Below are 20,839 nucleotides of genomic sequence, written 5' to 3' on the forward strand. Positions count from 1 at the left end.
ATTACGACTAAATTTAAGGGCTGGTCTTAAAGGTCATTTAAATGCGCGACTAGATTCAAGGTTCCTTTAAGGTTTCAATGAAAACGCAATTAAATTCACATTCTCACCTAGGGACACCCTGCTATACTTGTTGATGAGATCAACATATCGTTAATCAATACGTTACTGTTTCTATAGCAACAGCTCATACACAGGGACCTGGATTATATGGCACATCCGCCATATCAGCTCAGACTAATAATAAACAGAATTTTAAAAAATTTGCTGTTTCACGAAGTAAAATATAAATCACGGATGTGTAGGAGACGTTTACTGAACGTTTATGTTCGGATTCTCGCGTGTCGGCACTTTGTAACAGTCGTGATGCTTTGTAAAGTTTCCCAGCAATGGAACGTCATCAGGGCAGAGGAGTTTACGCTTTCTTGGTAAAATACCAAGGAGTGTTTTTTTGAGAGAAAAAAGAGGCTGCTGAGAGACCGACTGGTTATCAGTTGACTGGTTAACTATAAACCATTAAAAAATGCGTCACATGACGTTCGTTAAAGAAAATATCTCGCAAATAAACAAACTGAGCTAAAAGTCAGTCTTCATGTCTGTCCTTTATATATATAAAAAAAAAAAATCTGCACGTTGAATTTGTTCTTAATGATATGACCAGTAAAGTAATGAAAACGGACGGGACTGTTTTTTGCCAGCGAGGCGGCCATAACTCCATCGTGCATGATGTCATTTTCCGCGAGCACAGCGGAGGTGTACAAGTGCATGCTGTACTAGACTATAGTATAATATTATGGTCTAGCGTATTAATGTCTCGGCCAATTTGTTTGCATTTCTCTACAAAAATTATGCCAATGCAGGACTAGAAAAGGAATCAAAATAAAGTAGTGGCTAGTTTATTACCTGCTTATTTAAAAATATATATATTTACCTGCTTATCTTCCATCCATTTGATGCGTGACACGGTACGTACGCTGTCGTGCAGAATCCTACATCACACAGCGCCACCCTCGTTTTCGTCTCCTGGCTAATCCAGTATGGCCACGCCCAGGGAAACGGCTCAACGGACTGATGTTCCAACTTTAACATGTTTTTTTAAGCTAAAATCCTCTTAATTTTTTTTCGTCTACATCATCTTGTATTAATATACTGTACAATGATGACATTTCATAACCCAGTAATTAAAAAACGTCCTGGTTAATCGCTTTAAGAAAGTAAACTTTGTAATTGTTCGCAAATTGCTGTTGTATAAACAGAATAAAAAACAAAGACACTCCAAACTTACGCGGTAATATGCATCGCATCACTCCAGTGTGTATTATTTTCAGATAACTACATGAGCTGTTGTGTGATATTCCTGATTTATTATAATTGATCATCTTGATCTAACTGCGAATCAAGATTTTCTTTCAGGTCGTTGCTCAAATTTACACTTGCAGGAAAAGATGAAAATGATGAAGAAGGAAACTGATGGAGAAATTTACATATGCTTGTTTTATGATCAGAGCCAATATTGACTAATGAATAAAGCCAGTATCTCGCTGGGCTGCGACGGCTTGCGACACACTGCAAACGTCATGCGCGAGAGAGTTTCAAAAGTGTCTTGAAACATCCGCGGGGCTTCTCGATTTCCTCGCATGAGTCGCAAAGTGTCGCTCCTTCGTCGCTGAAATTTTGAACATGTTCAAAAAATTCGTGCGACAAAATTTCGCTCAAAATCGCTGCAAATACGTCGCTGGTGTCGCAAAGCCGTTGCGAACCCTTCTCGAGTCAGTTTCCGTGAAGCTTCCTCTACTTCCCTGCCTGTCGAAGGAAAGCCGGGCTGCGACAGCCTGCGACTAGTTGGAGACACAATAACTGCGGTAAAATATACAAATATCAATTCAGTGCGATTCCAAGTGAAAATTGTCGCTAATTCGTATAATATGCATTCCGTGGCACTTCACGGAATCCAGGGACACATGTCGGCCGAAACGAATCTGAGAAAATCGCAAAAGAAGCTTTTTTTTTTTTTTTTTATTTGTGATTTTCGTTTTTTTCCATAATGTGCAAGTTGAGATCTTGAAGAATGCAATCAGTATTTCAGATAATAGATTGTTTTGTTGGAAAAGCATACATTTTTTGTTGCAAATTGTCTCGTTTTTGTCAGGACTGTAGCCTGCTGGGGGGTGTGGGTAAATTACCATATGGGCCATTCACGTGACGATTTAAGTCTTTTGGGTTTTTTTTTTTCGCCAATCAGCTGTATGATACGAGCTGAGCTCGTGGCTACTTAAGCTGCATACAGGCGTGTAATTTCACTATGGAATGAATATGGAGCAGCTAAACAGATCGCAGAGGAGCCGAAACACCGCAAAGCAAACAGACGCATGGTAGTTACATCGGAGATAACCATTTCTAGCAAAAAAAAAACCACAACCAAAAGGAAGTGTTCTAGAACTACATATTCCATCGGAGGCATTGATGTGTGCAAGGCGACGTTTCTCTTTCTGATGGGGTAAGTTTATTAATCTAAGGCGGTGTGGTTATTTTTGCATGTAACGGAGAGTGTTGTGGTTTGGTTACATGAAACTAGCGTTGTGTTAGTTGTGTCATCATCGTGCTATCTTTCTTTCTTACGGTGTGAGTAATTTTTCAACCACAAAACGTTAAAGTATACTTTAGGACTTATTTTTGTACTTCATAATTGTTTTGGGCATACTTTGCATGGAAGGAAAATTGACGTCGTGATCTTTGTTTACATGAAAGTAGCATCATGCTAGCTCGTAGGGGGTAGGGCTTTCCTTAATGTCATGCAAATGAGCACCATTATGTGCCCGCCCTACACCCAGAGTAGCTGAGATGGAAAACTTTGAGGGCGATTTTCTCCCTTTCCTGTTTTAAGAAGTATACACTTTCAAAAGGCCACACATTCTTCAAATATTGTCAGATCTCCACATGGAAGGCATCATTGGAAAGCTTAGAAACTGTACTTTCTGAATCTGTCAATAACTCAAAATGCCCCCGGGCAGACATGTGTCCCTGGATTCTGTGATCTGACACTAATCGCAATAATTGTGTCGCGGGCTGTCGCAGCCCAGTGAGATACTACCCTAAGGACTGTGTGTGTGTGTGTGTCCCAAAACTGCATATCTTGTATCTGGGTCTGTCTCAGAAACTGGGTACTGTGGGGTACCCCAATAAATATACTCTCATTCAATAAACTATACAGTTTTGAATGGTGATGTTGGTTTTAATTTGAAATAAAATGATGAAAGAAATAATACAGATAAAACTAAATCTTTGATGTGAATATTCAGAATTTGGCAAAAATTCCGCAAATTTGTGGAAAAATGGCGGCTTGATCTGGGACATGATAAATGGTCGACTACATCACATTCCCTTAAAAAGGTTGTAGTCCACTGAAAAGTCTACAGTTATCACTAATTGTATTTTAAGTTGTAACTTTATACACCTAAGGATTGGTGCGCTCACAGAATAATCATAACCGTAATAAAACATCATGCAAAATATTTGATCACCATTGTAACTCCGTTTTCTGCAAACCCAAAAACAATACGATCACTACGCCGTATAAAAATTTAGTTATAAATCTGCGATTTTGTTTTTTAAAACGAAAGCTGAAAAAGTTCGGTATAGAATATGTTTCTTACAGAATATGTTACGATGGTAGCTGGTCTTGTATGAATTTCTGAGCTATAAAATGAGTCGTGGTCTATTTTTTACCGTAGCGTGTTATTTGTGTGCGGGGAAGGACACACATTAACAATCTGCATGTGTAGAATGGAATTTTCCACTCCAACAGTTAGAAGTTGATCGTGCTTCCATTTGCGGTCTTTCTGTTATGCGAGTGATCTGTTCGGACGTTATCGCTGAAAAGGTGAGTTTTGGCAGTTTTATTTTGTTTTAGTCTTGCAGTATAAGGCAACAGAATGTTTCTTTTTCATCTTGCTTTCATATTTCGTAGTGTTTGCGTATTTTTGGCCAATATTTTGCAACCATCGTCAATTTCGATCGAACTTTTGATAGAATCTACGGCCAGTCATTTTGCCCCGCCCCCGCCTCGCGCTCCGTCCGGTGCGGTAGTGATGTCCCGTTGCTCGCGCGCCACAGCAGAGACCCGCGCGACCTTCAGCCGGTACAGTCGCTGTTCTTTTACCACCGCCGTTATTCTCATCTTTCCGGTGTGTTCTTGATTTTTCCATCGTGTCCTATGTCGCCATATCAAATACCCAAACTGTATCATATTATTCATATTTAAGTGAAAAATCAATTCAGTCATCATAACTTGGCATTTTTAACCCAAGCAATCAAAAAGAGGAAATTTATTCAATATTTTCACTCATCTGTGAAGGAGGGGCTTTAATTCTTCATGATGTCGTTATTTTATATGGAAATCAATTTTACAAAAGCATTTGAATTGTAATCAAAAAAATGTTCCACAGTGGAGGCCAGATAAAGCAAGATACTATCTTTATTCTTATTAAACATGACAAAAGAAACATTGAGTGTTGGGTAAATGCAAAAAAAAAAAAAGTAAAATTAGAAAATTTATTTTTTGACCATAATGTCCCAAACGAGAGAGCAGTTTCTGAGACGGACCCGTATACACTTGCTCTGGTTATGGTTTCATGCAGGATTCTACATTTACAGTGTATGTGTGTGTGAATAGATTGACATGATGGAAATGTAAAGCAGAAAAGCGAATAATGCAACACGTCACAATATTCATCACACACCATCGCCGTCACAAACACAGTCCACACAAGCAATAATTGCAAGACTGATGAGTGTGTGTGTGTGTGTGTGTGTGTAGGCGGGACGTGTGTGTGGACAGTTCAGAGAGGGGCGCAGGAATGACCAACATGCATGGCCAACTTCACGCTATTTATCAGGAACAGATTGAGGGTGCTGTGAAGTGTTGTTTAATACTGCTATTGAGGGCAGTGCACTGTTGAATAGAACTAAACTGGAGTGTAGAAACAGAGAAGGTGTGTGTGTGTGTGTGTGTGTGTGTGTGTGTGTGTGTGTGTGTGTGTGTGTGTGTGTATATACACATACATAACACACTTCAGAGACACGTACAGGAATGAATAAATCATTCATGACTAACTCCATTCTATTAAGAATGAGGGTGCTGTAGAGTGTGTGTTGTTCAAGCGCGCGCGCACACACACTTCTCTTCAACATGGCACTGTCCTCAATAGTGTGTGTGTGTCCTTGTTTCTTTCTAGCCTTAGGCTGCTTCTAACTGATCTACATTCCGTTTGTGCAGCTCTAGGCATACTGCTTACATAACCACCACCTACACACACACTTTAAAAAAACAACACAGACTTGCACAACATGACTCTAACCCTGATATTACAGAATATTTGTGTGTTTTTTCTTCTTCTTCTCAATTTAATCTCTACCACATCTGTAATGTCTGTACATTTGTGTATGCATGTGTCTTGATGGGGACCCAAGTATCTTACCACAGGTAAGATATATATTCCTGTCCCCAGAAGGATGTTACCAATATCTGACCCTTTTGACCTTGGAGGAATATTTGTGTGGTGAGGAAAACTACTTTCATCTACATTCTGAAGAGCATTTAATGAGATGAACACGAGATTCGGACAGGGCGAGTCATCGAAATAATTTCATCTTTCCTAGGAAGTGATTAACTATGCAGATAAAATGAGATCAAAACTATTTTTAACAACATCCAAATCATATTAGTGTCCATAAGGCCATTATTAAAAAATGTTCTGTTTCCGGTCCACCGGCCGGGTGAGTGCCGTTTGTGCGGTTGAAATTTTTTTTTTAACGCCGGTTTTTCGACATTTTTTTCAGGTTCGTAAATCTAAAATCGAACTTGACATTTCCGCATTCCCAGGGCTTTCCACTAAGGCTCATACTAGCCAGCCATGACAAATAAGTAGCCAGCCGGGCGGAGTAAACACAAAAACTCCTGTGCATGCAGTTCCCAGGATTAACTGTATTTTCCACAGACCATTTATTTATTCACTTTACTCAAATACAAAGTAAAATGGCAGTAAATCTTCTTTCTTTTCTTGCGTATTGCATCATGAGGCGTTCCTGGCTTGTAAATCTCTTATTTTCGGTGCATGACACATTCACGCAGCTAAGCACGCTATGAATTAACAACGACAACGGTCTGCAGTGGCGGCTACACAATTAAACACTCAGCGAACATTTCTCCATTTGTGTATGAAAATACACTCCAACCACTCAGTTTGGGTTCATTTACAACCAACGGTGTCTTTTGATGGCAGCACATAATTGAACGAGAGAAGACTGGTTTACCGGAGACAAAATAAGCGTCATCTCTGCTTCTGTTCCCTCCGACACACTACTGCCTCCGCCGAGTGCGCGCGCACTCTGAACTGAATCAGCTCTGCGCATGCGCCGTGCGGCACAAAAAATGGCAGCCACCATGAAGGAAGGAGATCCGGAGTTTTCAAACATTTGCTTAAGTGTGAAATCGCAAAATGGTATTCTAGCGAACAACAAAATAGTAAAGATTCAGAAAAACAAATCATTCAGTGATCATTTTAATAGTGTAATTTCATCCGAACTAGGCCTAACGCTCGATTCAGAACTACAAAAAGTCCGTGTGTCGGACATTTTAAGTACCTTTGTAAAAGTTTTGCAAATGTTGCGGTCAGCATTTAAAATGCTAACTTAAAGTTTTTGTACAAGTTTCAGTTGATTTAACCGTCATATTTTATTAAATGTGTCTGCTTTTGTAATAAAAAAGTACTGAAAGAAAAAGCAAACACAGCATTGCGATTTCTTATCCATCCATCCATCTATATATATGAGTGATTCCACGCTTATGGGTACTGAAATGGGGACATGAACTTATTTTTAAAAATTCACCTAAAACCATTTCTTTTTTTTACCATCAGGTCACAAAACATGTAATCTTTAATGAATGATATGTTAAAAGATAACTTTAATTTTCTGAGATGTAATAAAAACATATTTATATGCCAAAGTCAGAACGTAACAGAAGTGTTGTGGACATATAGATTCTCAATTTTAACAATGTAGAATTACTTTTTGAAACATAGGAAGGTGATGTTTTAGCAAATATAATTAATAAACATGTGTAGTAGAATAAACATACACATTCTTTCAATAAGATTAACATGGTATAGAGCTAGATTGTAATTAATTTGTAACAGACGCGAGATGGACAATCGTAACAGAAGTAATGGAACAGACATCATTTTGGAACTCATAGGCTTGACTTTGGCATATAAATATGTTTTTATTACATCTCAGAAAATTAAAGTTATCTTTTAACATATCATTCATTAAAGATTACATGTTTTGTGACCTGATGGTAAAAAAAGAAATGGTTTTAGGTGAATAAGTTCATGTCCCCATTTCAGTACCCATAAGCGTGGAATCACTCATATAAAAAAAAATTCCTCCCTCCCGACCGAAAATTTTTTTTGCTCACCCGGTGGACAGGAACGGATTTTTTTTTAAGGATGGCGTAACAGCCCTGAAACACCGTTTTTAATTGTTAGTCCAAAAATGGACATCTTTTGACCCTTTTTGCTTTCCAATCCAAGCTGCATCCATAAAACAAGCTCTTGCTCTTTAACAGACACCAAATAAACGTCAAAAATGTCATGTATTTTTTATGAACATTTTTCCCTACAAGGTGCTAAATCCATGCAGACACACGCAGGCCATAGTTTCTATTAAACTTCTCATGAATTATGTCCTGTGTACCCCCTCTTCGTTCTCTCTCTCTCTCTCTCTCTCTCTCTCTCTCTCTCACTTCTAATCCTGGCTGAGCGAGTTCTGTCAGGCTTTAAAAAGTCAGGAGTTATGACTCAGAGCAGCCGTTACATCATCTCTCTGCGGGGCTCCCCTGACACTGCTTGAGCGCTTTATACACAGATTTTAACGTGTTATATAATATATTCCATTCCCTGCATTTTCCAGTGATTTAACATCAAGACCCAGGTCTGCTGACCGACACATCACACTCTCATAATCCCCAAAATACACACCAGTCCCAAAATCCATCTGAATCTACACACACCAAAGACCAAAGTTCACCCAAGTTTAATAACGATTTGAGAATTAATTAAATGTTATTAGGTGGCCAAACACTATTTCTGCAAAATTTGTTGGTTTGCTCTTCAGGATTGCAAGCCAATTAATAAACCAAAAGCTAAAGCTAGCTGAGCTTTTAAAATCATATAAAAAAAAAATCTGTTCTTGCTAGCTATCAAATGTAGCAAAACCCTTTTTTTTCGCATCTCTAAAGCCAGTATCTCGCTGGGCTGCGACGGCTTGCGACAAATTGCGAACGTCATTCGCGAGAGAGTTTCAAAAGTGTCTTGAAGCATTCGCGGGGCTTCTCGATTTCCTCGCATGAGTCGCAAACTGTCGCTCCTTCGTCGCTGAAATTTTGAACATGTTCAAAAAATTCGTGCGACAAAATTTCAGTCGTTGGTGTCGCAAAGCCGTCGCGAACCCTTCTCAAGTCAGTTTCCGTGACGCTTCCTCTACTTCCCTGCCTGCCAAGGGAAAGCCGGGCTGCGACAGCCTGCGACTAGTTGGAGACGCAACAATTGCGGTAAAATATGCGAATATCAATTCAGTGTGATTCCAAGTGAAAATTGTCGCCAATTCGCATATTTTATCGCAATTGTTATGTCTCCAACTAGTTACGGGCTGTCGCAGCCCAGTGAGATACTACCCAAACTCATTGCTAGCTCTGTTTGCCATTTGCTGTGTTTTGTAAGCTAGTTACTGTAGCTATAATGCAAAGTCAGTCAACTCTGAGAGCGTGTTCATGACGTTACACTACGTCATTTCATTACTAACAAATCTGGTTCACCAAACCCTGAGCTAGCAACTGTATTTAACTTGTGTTTTTATTCACAGGCTATGCTAAACCCTGCTTAACTAAACTTCAAGCCCTGGCTCTGAGCCTAACTCCACCCACTGCAAGAGGCTGGGGGCGTGGTGGGGCGTGGCTGAGAAGAGGGATGTTTGCGTGTGAAGCAGAAGATGCTCAGGTGAGTCTCGATCAGCGTATATGAGCGCAGTTTCACAGACAGCCACTCAAGGGCGGGCCTGGGGGAACCGGCCCACCCACCTCTGATTAAAGGGCGTAAACATGAATACCAAATTGTCGACTCAACGTCACCATCAGCCTTGCAAGGATCAGGATGATATTAACCAGCAGATGAGTTTTGAGTCATTTTCAACCCGTGAAAAGCAGAAAATGTGTCAATATCAACACCAGCATTGATGCGTTTTATCACACTACAGTCACATGATTTATTTTACAGCTCAAAAAAAACATATTTAAGTGTGCAGTACCTCATTATGATTTACTAGCATGCTAGCAAATCTGCTTACCTAAACCTTGACTTTGTTGTTTACTAAAATACTAGCAAATCTGCTTAACCCCAAGCTTAATCTTTAGAAAAATGCGAGCAAACCTGCTTAACTAAACCCTGAATTTAGGTTTTACTGGCCTGCTAGAAAACCTGTTTAATGTAACCAAGACCTGACATTTTATTCGCATGCGAGCAAATTTTCTCGATGTAATGCCGAGCTTATAAGCATGCTAGCAAATCTGCTTAATTAAACCATGAGTTTGATGTTTACTAGCATGCTAGCAAATCTGCTAAATGAAACCCTGAGTTTAGGTTTTACTAGCATGCTAAAAATCCTGTTTAATGTAACCAAGACCTGACATTTTACTAGCATGCTAGTAAATCTGCTTGACATAACATTGAGCCCACGGTTTACTAGCATGCTAGCAAATCAGCTTAACTAAACCCCAAGTTTGACGTTTACTAGCATGCTAGCAAATCTGCTAAAATGAAACCCTAAATTTAGGTTTTACTGGCCTGCTAGAAAACCTGTTTAATGTAACCAAGACTTGACATTTTATTAGCATGCTAGAACATTTTCTTGATGTAATGCTGAGCTTATAAGCACGCTAGCAAATCAGCTTAACTAAACCCTGAGGTAGATATTTACTAGCATGCTAGCGAATCTGCTAAAATGAAACCCTAAATTTAGGTTTTACTATCATGCTAGAAAATCTGTTTAATATAACCAAGACCTGACATTTTATTAGCATGCGAGCAAATTTTCTTGATGTAACGCCAAGCTTACAAGCACGCTAGCGAATCAGCTTAACTAAACCCTGAGGTCGATGTTTACTAGCATGCTAGCAAATCTGATAAACAAAACCCTGAGTTTAGGTTTTACAACATGCTAAAAATCCTGTTTAATGTAACCAAGACCTGGCATTTTACTAGCATGCTAGTAAATCTGCTTGATGTAACATTGAGCTCACGGTTTACAAGCATGCTAGCAAATCTGCTAAAATGAAACCCCTGGGGGCGTCGTGGCTCAGGTGGATAAGGTGCCATACTATGAATCCGGGGACCCGGGTTCAATTCCGACCCGAGGTCATTTCCCGATCCCTCCCCGTCTCTCTCTCCCGCTCATTTCCTGTCTCTACACTGTCCTATCCAATAAAGGTGAAAAAAGCCCAAAAAATATCTTTAAAAAAAAAATAAAATGAAACCCTAAATTTAGGTTTTACTGGCCTGCTAGAAAACCTGTTTAATGTAACCAAGACTTGACATTTTATTAGCATGCTAGCAAATTTTCTTGATGTAATGCTAAGCTTATAAGCACGCTAGCAAATCAGCTTAACTAAACCCTGAGGTTGATATTTACTAGCATGCTAGCGAATCTGCTAAAATGAAACCCTAAATTTAGGTTTTACTGGCCTGCTAGAAAACCTGTTTAATGTAACCAAGACCTGACATTTTACTAGCATGCGAGCAAATTTTCTCGCTGTAACGCCGAGCTTACAAGCACGCTAGTGAATCAGCTTAACTAAACCCTGAGGTCGATGTTTACTAGCATGCTAGCAAATCTGCTAAACAAAACCCTGAGTTTAGGTTTTACTAGCATGCTAAAAATCCTGTTTAATGTAACCAAGACCTGACATTTTACTAGCATGCTAGTAAATCTGCTTGACGTAACATTGAGCTCACGGTTTACAAGCATGCTAGCAAATCAGCTTAACTAAACCCCGAGTTTGACGTTTACTAGCATGCTAGCAAATCTGCTTAACTAAACCCCGAGTTCGACGTTTACTAGCATGCTAGCAAATCTGCTAAAAGGAAACCTTAAATTTAGGTTTTACTGGCCTGCTAGAAAACCTTTTTAATGCAAGCAAGACCTGACATTTTATTAGCATGCTAGCAAATTTTCTTGATGTAATGCCAAGCTTATAAGCACGCTAGCGAATCAGCTTAACTAAACCGAGTTTAGGTTTTACTAGCATGCTAAAAAACCTGTTTAATGTAACCGAGACCTGATATTTTACTAGCATGCTAGCAAGTCTGCATGAGAAAACCCCAAGTGTGTGCGCTGCTAGCAAATCTGCTTAACCCCAAACTTGATGTTTACTAAACCATGAGTTTAGGTTTTACGAGCATGCTAGCAAATCTGCTTGATGTAACGTTGAGCTTGTGTTTGACTAGCGCTCTAGCAAATCTGATCATTATAGCTGTGGTTTTAAGTTTTATCATCATCATGCTAGTAAATCTTAATATCTTTCTCAGGACTAAAATGCCTCATAACCGAGCCATCAAGCTCCAAAATTCCCCGTCATACAGGGAAATGGAATGTTCCAGTCTGTTCCAGAAAGAAGAGGATAATGGAAAGAGTGAGATAATGAGGAAAACGGAAAACATTCCCTCATTGTCGGTCATTCTCCGAAACTGCTAAACATGACAGACTTTCAGCTCAGGACATAGCAGGTTCATCCAAGATATTTTTTGAGAGACTGTATTTTTAAATACACCCCCATCTCTCGCTCCATCTCTCTCTCATGTTTTTCCAGTCAGAAAATTAGGTCACAGGGAGAAGATTCCTCTTAGCAAGTCACAATTACGTCCTCATAGCAATGACAGAAATAGCAAGAGAGAGAGAGAAAAAAACATGATGAAGGAAGAAAAATAGTGCTGGACAAAATTTGTAAGAGAATGAGAAGGAAAATATAATGCACAAAGAATAACAGGCTAATCAAATTAGCATGGTTGTACCTGTATTATTGTGTGTTTTATGCTACAACAGTGTTTTCCCCAGAAAAAAATTAAAGCCCTAAATTCTGGCATGATAATACACAGACAATTGAAGTATTTCACCTAACGTCACAGGGTCACGTGACGCCCCGGTGTCCGCCATTTTGAACGTCAAGCTAGCTAATGTCAACAACAGTAGCTGGTATGTTACTGTAGCAATGTTTACGTTCAGTCATTTGGATGACTGTTAAAACCTTTCAGTCTCAAGTTTTTCCTTTACTGGATTTACTAGTTTACTGAGCTAGCGCGCGCCGGCCGCCGGCAGGCTAGCGCGCGCTAGCTCCCAGCTTGCCCGAGCGCGCGCTAGCTCAGTAAACTAGTAAATCCAGTAAAGGAAAAACTTGAGACTGAAAGGTTTTAACAGTCACCCAAATGACTGAACGTAAACATTGCTACAGTAACATACCAGCTATGATGTTGTTGACATTAGCTAGTGCTAACAGCTAGTTGCTAATACACTGCTACAACACAGACACCGACCCTAATAATACAGTTCTTGGTCATTGCCTGGTAACAGCAAATTTATAACGGGCCATGTCTCAACAGACTAAGAAGTTATTTCAATGACATTTAATAACATTTTGTTTATCCTGAGGACCGAAAGTAAATGAAAATGTGAACAAACCTTAGCTGTAATAAGATGGCGACCACCGGCTCCAGGGACGACCCGCTGATGTAGGCATGTTACCCAGCCTGACACAAAATATTTGTAGGCATCCAAACTCTTATACGCTTTCAGATCAATACCTGTGTATGGCGATGGGTTTTTAACGACATAGGTATACAGATCATGTGGGCCGAAGTCAGGTAAAGACGAGGGCTTGGTGTACTTCCGTACGTCAGTGAACAATCCTGGTGGAAGCAGGTAAACGTCGTTCTCTAAGCCTGCTAACCTCAATTTTTGCAAATACCTCTCCCTCTGCTCGCCCTGTAAATGCCCTACGTCGCTGGATAGTGAAGGTGTTTTCTGCATCTCGCTCCTTTTTCTTTTATGTTTTTCGTTTGTCGCCTTCCTCGCATTCAAACTGATTCGAGCCGTGCCGTCCAAAATGGCAGCATCACATGACTTGGTCACGTGGGTGAAATACCTCAATTGAGTGCCAACGGCACGAAATGAAGCTAGGGGGGTGCGGGGCGTGGCCCTCCCGGAAAATTTTTTTTGAAAATGTATGCTCTCAGGTGCATTTTCAGGGTCTCAGAGGTTTTAGATCCATGATGATTATAGGATCGATTTTACCAGTGTTTCAATGATTTCTGACCTAAACACATTTGAAATTTCACCTTAAAGTTCAACATGCAAGTTAAACTGTTGTGTTATAGATTACTGAGGTCTATGATCGATTGAAGATCTACGGGGATCCCTTAATTACCTATGATCAAGTCGTGCTGTCACAAAAATGTGCATGAACAGTGGTTTGCTCCGTCTTATGCAATCCAATGAAGAGACTCGATCATCATGACCTCCTGTTGATCACAAAGGGATCTGAACCGAAGACCTGCCACCTTAAAATAAGTTGCTGTGTTACTATAACTGTAATGATTTAGAATGTTTCAGATGCAATTACCGTAATATATGTATAACTAAGATGCACTGAAAAGAAAAGTAAGGCAACTGCATATTATCAAGTTTAAATTTTTACACTTTATTAAATGGACTAGATTAAGATTAAAACATATATTTAAAGGAAAAGAAAACTTAATTCATACATTTAAGTTTGCAGAAAGATTACGTATTTATAAACACGTTCATGAATGATAATAGACTCGGTCAAACTTTTGTGATTAAAATCAGTCGGCTTTGTCCATCTGGTCGGGGACGACATCGGCAGCCAATGAGATCGCTTATAATGAATCGGAAAATTCCGGGATGTCTGACGTTTTCTTTCGATGTTTCTATTGGACGGTTTGAACACGTGATCTTGACACAGCCGACAGATTAGTTTGCTTACATCATACCACGCGGACATATTACTTTGACAGAATCGACACAAACATTGGAAAAAAAGACGGCTTGTTTAACACAAATATCAATCAATATGTAAATGAGTCTGTTATTTGCTCTCCTATGTGTCTAGTTACTTGTGGGTAGGAAATTTAACGTATCGGTATAAATCTAAGCGTATCGGATTTTAACTAAAGCGACTGAGTGTATCGGCAGGCAGAGCAAGCGTATCGGGCCCGACACGCTAAAACGCTTTGGGGAAAACCATGTACAGCCCTCTTAAGGACTTCGCATTGGCTAATTAGCCAAAAGTGCTTTTCTCAACAGTAAACAATATTTGTCTTAAATATAAATAGGTAGCATTATTGATGTTAACCAAGCAACATGCTAAGCCAACTTTGCTAGCAAGCTAAGCTATTGAGTCTGTAAAAAGTATAGTGATAAAATGTGTAAGTATTAATTCAAGGATTAGCTTTGCCAGTTAGCAAAGAAGCTAGTCACATGAAAATATTTTACAAGCTAATTTATCCTTAAAGTGTTATTACATCACACATCATTAGCATGACTGAAGCTAAGCTAAGAAAATGGAGCCTGTAAAAGGTTTGTTTATTAGCTATGGATTAGCTACGCTAGTCAGTAGAGAAGTCTGTTTCATGAGTAGCTGTGAAGGAGATGGAGACCAATTTATCCACAAACTGGAATAAACCTACAATAACAAACATCACACCAGATAGCATTAGCATGACGACTGATGCTAAGCAAACTATGAAAGTGATCTTTGCTAGCAAGCGAGTTAAATTACCTCTGCTAATTAGCAGAAATGCAGTTTTGCAGGAAATATATAAGCTAAATTTACCTGAAAATATAATAAAAGCTTGACTGTGATAAACCCTGGGCTGCCAACTCTCACGCAATGAGCGTGAGACACACGCATTTGATTGTCTTCACACACTCACACGCAATACCTCCGATTTCTCACGCTAGAAAAAAATCTAGTTTATCTATCTAATCTAGGCTACCCATTGCGTCGCGCCAACCACTCGCGATTGATCAATTACGCCTTACGCACGGCTAAACAGGCAGAGAGGTGTTCCCTCTGTACACACTCCCCTATGGTAGGTGGCGCATCTAATGATGCTGCACTCGCCGGAAGTTGGATAATTGCCTACCGTCAATTTAGAGGAAGAGGAGAGAGAAGAAGGTGTCTGAGTTGAAGACGGGTGCCTCAGACAGGTTTGTACATATGCACGCCAATGTGTGGCGTTACTGGCGTAATTATGAACTTATATAAAGTTTCTTAATCGTTTTAGCCTATAAGTGTTGTGAGAATATTTAATGCCATATCGAGAGCTGTGTACTAGGCATGCTAAATCATTATAGGCCTCGTGCCGTGCCACAGCCTCTATCTTCCCCAACAAGCAGCACGGGAGAGCACCTCCTTAGCACACGTTTATTAAGGCGCATTTTTAGTTTGTTTACTGTATGTTATCATACTTTATGACTTTATTTGAAGCCATACTGGAAATGTTGTAAAATAAAGCAAGTAAGAGATAATATTACAAATGCAAGAAGAGCCATTAGCCACCATACCTATTGTTTATTTACAGGGTATTTATTTTTAATTATTTATGATGTATGTAATTGCTCAGTTAAAGTAAATAAAGCATGGTCACCTGTAATATCAAAGAACTTGAACTTGTGAATAATAATAATAAAAAAAAAAAGACAGAACAATATACTGAGGACACGGTTTCAAAGAGGGCAAGACAGGTAGAGAATATTTGTCAGATAACAGGCCCTGACGAATGCTCTATTACTAATAAGAAACATAGATAAGAAATAAATTAATAAGAAATATATTAATATAGCTTATTTAAGTATGACCAAAATTTTTAAGCCCAACTTTGTGTGCACATTCCCACCTATGGCCAAGGTTCAGCTTTTTGTGTTTCAATACTGTTCAAACTTAATCATTTTAATGTTTCTTGTAGCACATGCACATTTTGCTTACTGTTTAAGCATTTTATTTGTTCTTTTGCTGTTGATATTTTTCCCCCATGCCAATCTTCTGCTGAGCCCAGTGGTGGGGAAAGCCCTTAAATGCATAATGAATAGTCAGTGAGGGACAATCTTATTTTTTGCAACAGTTATTAAAAACTTAACATTTAGCTTCAATTCAGAAGGTGTTTAGGCTTAGCTGATGAAATATTTATTTTATTTATTTTTTATTTTAATGGTTTATTTAATAGGGACCATGCATATTGATGAACATTGTTGTATAAGAATACAGCATGTAAATATGCCAGAATTAGTAAAATAACTACTTTTCATCTGCAGTCCCCAGGCGGGTGACAAACATGAACTTGCCTTTAAATCTGAAACACAGGTCTATAGAGATCTTGCAGTCACGTGACCGGAAAGTACACAGCCGCCATCTTGTCGGTAAAAAACACCGCTGAATACTGCTGCACTCGTGTACAAAATGGATAAATTCCAACCGACGGACTACACGGCTCATTTTTCTAATGAACAGATAACTAGATATATGTCTAAAATAAACGACCTACAGATTAGTGACCCTTATGGCTTACCGGATGTAGTTTTCACGACCGTGTCAGTGGATATGGAACTGCCAGAGGTGGAATACCCAGATGTTTATAATTACCTCATAAACTTTCCCTCGCTGTTCAGTGGTGAAGCACTGCGTGCTTATAAATCTCTGCACAGTTATCTTTACAGAAATTCAGGATTTGTCAGCCCCCCTCAGATGTGGCATCTTGTAAACAAGAAAATAACAATCCTCATTGGACGGGTAAGTCACTTAAGTATTACTAGTACTGATATCAATAGTATCTAGTATAGCACTGACCAGCCGATTATAGAATAGAATAGAATAGAATAGAATAGAATAGAATAAGGTAATTCCAGCTGTAATTCCAAATCGTCCGTCTTGTTTACCATGGATCTGGCGTTGGAGAGATAGAGGCTTGGCAGTGGAGATGTGAGTAGCTGTTTTCTGAGCTTAGTCAACAGGCCGGCTCTGCCTGCAGCCTCGCTTTTGCTTCCTCTCCCGACGCTGCCTCCTTCGCCTGCCAGACCCGATAACAATCCACGGAGACCCCGCTGGTCTCGCTATCTCGTCCGGAATGTTGTGCATGCGATGGAAATCGCTACAAACAGTCATTTTCTGCTGGAAACCAATGTCCAGTAAGTCCATACGGTTGTAGTGGATATTGAAGTCCGGTACAGACGAACAACACGCAAAAATACACACAAAAACCATAAAAAACGTGCACAGGTAGGGAGAGCTTGTAGCCGCAGCCGTTGTAGTAGAATTGTATATAGTAGGGTTTTCCAGAAGAAAAGCTAGAAGTAGAAGCAGAAGTAGAAGGCGGAAATACGGCGTTTGACCGACAAGATGGCGTCTGTTACAATCTGGATCGGCTGTGACGTCACATGCAAGATCTCTATAGGGCTACAGGAACATTGGCAGTCATCTGTAGTTTTCTAGTGTGGGGGCTTTTAAGCCAAAACTTGGTGCTTTTGTTGGCCATAAGCTGAAGGCCTGGCAAGTCAGGGTGTGTAAGAATGTAGGTATGGCACAGCAGGCCACTCCAAAAATCCACGAGAATGCAGGAACATCTACTAAATCCAAAATCTCAACACCCCCCCCGTCCATCTCCAGCTGGACGACCCACAAACAAAACACCAGAATGCAGGGGGACAAGTGAATATCAAACTGAATACAAAATTCCCACTTACTGCATGGTGTGCGGAAAAATTTTGCCGTCAACCCTCCCCCCAAAAAAAATCTCACTCCAAGGAATTTCGAAAAGTTGGCAGCCCTGATAAACCTACAACGTTACACAAGAAAACATTAGCATGATCGACACTAACCAAACCATGCATTAAGCCAATTTTGCTAGCAAGCAAAGCAAAGACAATGAAGTTTCTTGCGAAAGTTTATAAGCTATGCTCGTCAGGAAAGGAGTATGTTACAAAAGTATGGGAAACATTTTGGCTAAATTTCTCTTAAATTGTAATACCAAAATAGAATTTCCTAAGCTAGTTAACTAGTGGCTACCGCTAACTTGATGCTAACTTTGCTCAGCTAGAATCATCTGCGTGTCGTAGACTAGTTACTGTTCGCTAAAGCAAAAAAAAAAAAAAAGTGAAATTTTACTCAAAATCCTCCGTCATGGGGGGCGTCGTGGCTCAGGTGGTTAAGGCGCCATACCATGAATGCGGGCGACCCGGGTTCGATTCCGGCCCGAGGTCATTTCCCGATCCCTTCCCGTCTCTCTCCCGCTCATTTCCTGTCTCTACACTGTCCTATCCAATAAAGGTGCAAAAAGCCCAAAAAAATATCTTTTAAAAAAAAAAAAAAAAAAAAAAAAAAAAATCCTCCGTCATGACAACTTTCTCTTTCAAAATGTTTTAAATAACAAAGTTATTCAGTTTCAGAATGACCCGAAAGCAAATCCTCTTGAATTAACCCTCAGTTAAGTTTTCTTACAATGCTAGCTGAAATTAAGGAATTCTATCAAAATCCATATCTTAAATGAAATTAGCAAGCTCAGTTTTAACCGTATGGAGACCAGGTGGAAGATCTCACCCGCTCTAGTCTGAAATTGAAATCAGAGCACTTACCCGGAGTTCGTGAGTAGATGGCGAGGCAGCCGCTGACCAGCCCGGCATACAGAAACGGACCCTTATATGCTAAACACGTCACGGCGGCTTTATCTGGCATGAAGAAGTGCTGCAGTCGGACCTTCTTGGATCGCTGACTGCTTTTATAGACAGAGATGCTGCGAAACAGAGACAAGTCTGAGAACTAACTACTTTTATCGCAAATGTAGTCGTATATGATGTTTATTTAGTAATGTAATAACATAAAAACTAAGGTATTAGCTAGGATTCTAGTCAACATGGCTCCTTGTCTTGATTTGACCAAGCGATCAGCTAACATTAGAAAACTTAGCTAGCTACGCAATGTCAGATAGCTACCATGTTCTTTAACACAGCTAAAGAAGCTGGATATCGTAGACAATTTTGCCAGAGACAGACGTCATTCTAACCGCTACGCAGTCTAGAAACGAAAAAGAAAGGGCTAGTGGTGAAAATTTGGGATTGGTTAATCAAATGCAACTTAAGCTCCGCCCCTTATAGACCCAGCGACATCAGGATGTACTACTTACTCAATCTGATACTACAGGAATTAAATTGCGTACCTGCCCTCCTCCATCCCCACACACACAGTGGGTGTGTTGGAGCGCCGTGGCTCGGAGTTTCCCTCTCCGTCCTCCAGGGGCTCGTCTACCGGTACGTAGGTCATACAGAGGATCCGCGACTCTACGTTGAAACACTCGGTCACCTTCGGGCTGGAGTTCTGCATGGCCACGACGGCGATCTGAGCCATTTGATTGGTGCAGCTGGCCACCTAAACACAAACAAAAACCAAATTACAGTATAGCGTTTCGTCTTTGGCAGATAAAGCCGCTGTAAAGTCGGCGTGAAATTAATAAAATGCGTTTATTATTTAGTTACTTACAGGAAATGGTGCCTAGGTAAAGAAAACTAAAAAGTGTGGGTTTTTTTTTACTCTTGTATAACAAATAAATAATTGTCTACACACAGGCAATTACAAAATTGTTACTGGAAAAGAACCAAGGCGGCCCGGACAAACCCATCGTCTGTAAAATAGAATAAAGTGTTCATCGTGAAACTTCTACTGAATATACACTCGCCGGCCACTGTATTAGGAACACCCATCCATCCACCCACTGTTTTGAGCAGTTAAGATCAGAATGGGAAAAACTGCGATCTCAAAGTGTGACTTTTGTTCACTGTGGCATGGGTGTTGGTTTGAGCCAGATGGACTGGTTTGAGTATTTCAGAAGCTGCTGATCTCCTGGGGTTTTCACACACAACAGTGGTGCGAAAAACAAAAAACATCATCGACTGAGTGAGCGACAGTTCTGTGGGTGGAAACAAACACCTTGTTGATAAGAGAGGTCAAAGGAAAATGGACAGATTCAAGGTGGTTTGAGCTTTTTGGCCAGGAAGGATATAGTAACTCATATAAATCACTCTTTACAACCGTGGTGAGCAGAAAAGCAACAGCAGAAAAAAAAAAAAGACCACATTTGGTTCCACTCCTGCAGCCAAGAACAGGGATCTTAGAATCAAGAACAAGTTCCTATTAAAGTGGCCGGTGAGGGTATAGAAAATTAGTCTGGCTAACGCGACTTCAAAGCTCGGCGAGCATTTGGTCTGGCAAAGATATTAAGCCCAACCGTTTCCCAAAGTGCGTGGTTGACCCGCCTCCCTGAAATGCCTCAGTTTGCTACTGGTCGCGGCCAGAAAGGGCTGTGACGAAGCTTAAACCAATCACATCACTCTTTCCTCTGACGTATGTGACGCGACGGGGCTAACTGGTAGATTAAACTCTTACCGAAGCCGGTCGGGAGCAAGGCGAAAACGTCCTTCCTTTCAATAAATACCTCCAGGGCTGCTCTTTGCTCCGTTTTCAATGAGAACTTGCTCCATGTTCGTAATGTTTCTAGTGAATGAAGCGCTTCCGGCATACATTCTGTAAACAATCTATGGCTTCCGGTCGCAGTTCTACTACGTCACTGCCTTGAACACGCCTCTACCCAGGGCCGTTGGAGATGCTCAAAGTTGATTGGCTCCCGATTTTTCGGGAGCTTGGAAGAGCTGTAGATAGCTTGCCTTGCCA

General features: G+C 40.2%; 2 protein-coding genes across 6 annotated transcripts in view; one reads left to right on the top strand and one right to left on the bottom strand.

Annotated features, from left to right (window-relative positions):
• arhgef10 (Rho guanine nucleotide exchange factor (GEF) 10) overlaps positions 1–20,839 on the bottom strand; it is a 198,651-nt gene that overhangs the window by 57,478 nt on the left and 120,334 nt on the right. For all 5 annotated transcript variants that reach the window (XM_060933319.1, XM_060933320.1, XM_060933321.1 and 2 more), the window contains 2 exons: positions 19,332–19,540; positions 18,751–18,908 (listed from right to left, as the gene is read on the bottom strand). In XM_060933319.1, coding sequence (XP_060789302.1) covers positions 18,751–18,908; positions 19,332–19,540 — 367 coding nt within the window. The remainder of the gene's footprint in view (positions 1–18,750; positions 18,909–19,331; positions 19,541–20,839) is intronic.
• The window catches only part of LOC132894068 (uncharacterized), a 42,487-nt gene that overhangs the window by 12,699 nt on the left and 8,949 nt on the right, over positions 1–20,839 (top strand). The window contains exon 2 of the transcript XR_009655609.1: positions 8,920–9,053. The gene's annotated coding sequence lies outside the window, so the exon portion shown is untranslated. The remainder of the gene's footprint in view (positions 1–8,919; positions 9,054–20,839) is intronic.

This window comes from Neoarius graeffei, chromosome 11, assembly GCF_027579695.1.
Source record: "Neoarius graeffei isolate fNeoGra1 chromosome 11, fNeoGra1.pri, whole genome shotgun sequence".
Lineage (NCBI taxonomy): Eukaryota > Metazoa > Chordata > Actinopteri > Siluriformes > Ariidae > Neoarius > Neoarius graeffei.